The sequence below is a fragment of the Notothenia coriiceps genome, unplaced genomic scaffold (assembly GCF_000735185.1).
Source record: "Notothenia coriiceps isolate Sejong01 unplaced genomic scaffold, NC01 NC01_scaffold00037244, whole genome shotgun sequence".
In the NCBI taxonomy this organism is placed as follows: domain Eukaryota; kingdom Metazoa; phylum Chordata; class Actinopteri; order Perciformes; family Nototheniidae; genus Notothenia; species Notothenia coriiceps.
Genome location: NW_011369945.1, coordinates 20,933,836 through 20,937,815, shown reverse-complemented (window position 1 = coordinate 20,937,815; position 3,980 = coordinate 20,933,836). Strand labels below are relative to the sequence as shown.

General features: G+C 40.5%; 1 protein-coding gene across 1 annotated transcript in view; it reads right to left on the bottom strand.

Moving 5' to 3' along the window:
* Positions 1-1,383: 1,383 nt before the first annotated feature.
* Positions 1,384-3,980, bottom strand: part of LOC104965404 (serine/threonine-protein kinase BRSK2-like) — a 9,378-nt gene continuing 6,781 nt past the window's right edge. The window contains exon 6 of the mRNA XM_010794359.1: positions 1,384-1,435. Within this exon, the coding sequence (XP_010792661.1) occupies positions 1,384-1,435 (52 nt within the window). The remainder of the gene's footprint in view (positions 1,436-3,980) is intronic.

Below are 3,980 nucleotides of genomic sequence, written 5' to 3'. Positions count from 1 at the left end.
GTAGCGCATTAAGGACATTTAATGTAGGCGCCTCTAAGCCAAGTCACCTTAGTGTATTACATTGGCGTTCATATGCGTGGGTAATTTGTGTCCTCACAGTACCATGGAAAAGTGAAAGTGACCAGAGAGGAGTGATGATCGGTAACGCGGGGTAACATTTCAGGGAAGCCAATCAGAGACAGAGTTGGGCGGGTCTTGCCTTATGGGGAAAATACACAGACACACAAACACTTGCTAAGGCTAACACACACACATACACGGCAACGCCCACCACCAGGGTTATGGCTAGAAAGGATCCGTCTTGTGTAAATGTGACGTCACGTTCTCGTTGTAACTCTCGTTGGAGCGGCTCGGAAACACATTTACAGCAGTAACATGATGCAACATACACATTAATGCAGCAGGATAATAGTAAAACACTGAAAGGGAACATTTTATCGCACCAGGAGCTATCTTGGGACTTTTACTGCGACAACATTGACTTGCCTGTGAATAAAAAATAAACCATAGTGTTGGTGATCTACAGTGTTGTCATTCTTCTTTGAACACCAACAAGACCGCTAACACCCTATTTCAACAATCACACTCCCTGTCATTGACATAATTAATAGATAGTTTAGCTTCTCACGATCATTTGCTGTGGCCCACTGATGTTAACGATCGTAACTGAAAGGCTGCCTGCCAAACGTAAACATTAAGCCACGTGACTTGCAAACTCTCGCGAGAGTTTTACACTAGACGGATCCTTTCTAGCCATAACCCAGCTCCTGCAACAACATCGGGGGACCTCCGGGTGACGTTTGGGTCTACGTGTCAACCCTAAAAGCCGAGGTGTGTGTACGCTATATACCGTAGCTCAGGGGTCGGCAACCCATGGCACGCGTGCCAGCATTGGTGAAAACACTAGTGTTACAAACACTCTGTAACTACTCCATTCACATTGAATACAGGAAGGTAGTGGTGGAGAGGAAGAAGACCAAATATGGATGAGGGAGATAATTAAGCTGAGCAAATAAACGGGCTATTTATGAAAAAGGGAGGGGAGAAAAACAAGTAGAGCATGTGGCAGAGTGAAGGTTTACAATAAACAGAAGAAAAATAGACATGAGAGAGAGATGAGGATTGAAAAAAGAGAGACAGGGATAGAAAGAGATGGGGATTGAAAAAAAAGCAGAAAGGGTCATTCAGCTGGTGAGGATGATAACTGGGTGAATATAGTGTTGCATTGAGGGGCAGTTGAAGGGAATGAGGAAAGGAGGAACATTACGTTACAGAGAAGAAAAGTTGCCGGATGAAAGAGAGGATGTATTCATCTGCAGGGCACAAAGATTGGAAGAAAGCTAGCTAGGAATAGATTAAGTTAAATGTGACAAGATGAAGGGATCAAAGGGGTCCATTAAATGTGAATGGGAACAGGCGAGGGTGTGGGGGCGTACTGGGGGCAGGAATAAGAACAGATTGTGTTTGCAAGAAATCATTGGTCTGGTATTTTCAGCAACAGGAAGTGCCAGGCGTCAGATAACTTACAGTTATACATTTCAGAAGAATCAAAGATGGAAAGGGCATGTTGTTTTTTGCTTACTCACATCGATGACTACATTAATGCAAGTGCTAATTCCCTCAAGGATCGTATATCAACAATCCATCAGTCCACACAGACACACACAGAGGCATGTACAGTGCAGCCGCCAGCAGTGTAAGCATCTCTCTGCCACTCAGTGCTTAGTCGTGTTTGGCACCATGCATGGCAGCCGTTTGGAGCTGTGGATCTAGAACAATACATGAAACAAAACACAAACACAAGTAGGTCATCCACACCAACACAGGCACACACTAACGCACAGTTTTAGACATGGAGATACACTTTTGGCTTTATGACAGTGACTCTCTCTCTCTCTCTCTCTCTCTCTCTCTCTCTCTCTCTCTCTTTGTGGATTTCAGATTAAACCAAACACTTCATTACGATTACACACTCTTCCTACAGTTTTTTTCTTTCAGATGAATTCCGCCAGCTACACCTGGAAAAAAACCAGCTGATGCAAATGGAGAACACACTTCTGATTAGCAACTCCCTGCTGTTGAATGATGATTAATGATCATGATGAAGTTTAAACTAAGAAGTAAGAAATGTGCCAATAATCCGAAACTTTGTTTTAATGCTATTTATAACATGATGGATTTCCTTTAGGTAAGGTATAAGCTAAGGTACGTTTATTTATATAGCACATTTCAGACGCAGAGGCAATTCAAAGTGCTTTACATGATCATTAACACATGGTAGTAGAACAGAGAGGNCTCAAAAAATTAGAATAGTTCCTCAGACCAAGTAAAAAAAAAAGATTTATAACAGCAAAACACAATCAAACATTTGAAAATGTCCATTAATGCACTCAGTACTTACTGAGTGCATTAATGGACATTTTCAAATGTTTGATTGTGTTTTGCTGTTATAAATCTTTTTTTTTTACTTGGTCTGAGGAACTATTCTAATTTTTTGAGATAGGATTTTTGAGTTTTCTTAAGCTGTATGCCATAATCAGCAATATTAAAATAATAAAAGGCTTGCAATATTTCAGTTGATTTGTAATGAATCCAGAATGTATGACATTTTTGTTTTTTTAATTGCATTACAGAAAATAAAGAACTTTATCACAATATTCTAATTTTCTGAGACAGTCCTGTATAGGTATGGGCCATATATTGTTCAAATATAGCATGATATGTCCCCTTTAAATGTAGAGTACTTGTCTATTACAGATTGTCTCATTGATTTCTCAGGTCAGTACATTCTTAGGTGATCATTTGGGAAATCTGGCTTGTAGACGGAGATTAAGACAAAAGCCCAATGGTAACAAATCGCAACATTGAATAGAATTGAAAATTGATAAAACAACTACATTTAGACAAGTCCTCCACAGCCAAAATCAACCAAAATTATTATTTTGTGATGCTCCTATCAGCAGGACAACATCATGTGCCTCTCAAAACTATTTGAAATTACTATTGAAGAAGAGAGTTTAAAGATGTAACAACACTATGCTTAGCGTCGCCAGAACATAAGTACAGGAGATGATTGATTATCATGTTGTTGTGATGAGCCTCTATTGCTACTTCTGTGTCTAGTTCATTCATGTCTTTGTAACCCGCTGAGAGGTAGCAGTGTGGTGAGACCACAGGTGATCCCCTTTCTGCTGTCTTGTTATTCAAGGAGGATCAAAGACTTCGTTGACAGAACAGTATGAACATATAAGACATTTCCCAAGCCTATAAGATGTATTTCCCAACACAAAATGCGTGAGGTGAACAAATGTTTAACTGATGTATCACAGTATATAAATGATATAGCAAGCCAAAAAACTAAAATGATTGAAATAGGATGCTCTTGTCACATTAGGTATTAAATAAGGGGAATTTTTGTTCATGAAAATGTGCAGTTGGAATAGTTCAGTATTGTGAGCATCTGGTTAATCAGTACTTATAAAATGAGAGAAAGGGCATATCATATAATTTAATCAGACTTTGCCCCTCAGCTCTGTTTCATCTCGTAAGAGTTGACAGTTTGAGATTAAGACCTCCCAGACACTAACCCTGTATGTCTCCTCTTCGTCTAGCACAGCGGTTCCCAACCTGTGGGCCGCGGACCCCTAGTGGGCCACGAAGGCATTGCAAGTGGGCCGCCAAATAATTCACAAAACATTATGATTTGTGTGGAAACATTTTCATTATAAATATTTTCTTTCATTTAAATATTTTTCACGCTGTCTCCTCTGCCAAACGCACATGAAAATCTGCTGCAGCAAACCTGGACACAACACTGGTCACTGATGGTAACTTCTTCTTCCACTGCCAAACATACACCACCCCATCCTGCTCACCCCCCCTGACGCCCCAACCAGCGGCCCATAAAGGAAAACCCTTCTCTGTCACAACCGATGTTTCACCACCAGGGACTTGTCATGGACTGTTACCCGGTTATTCCA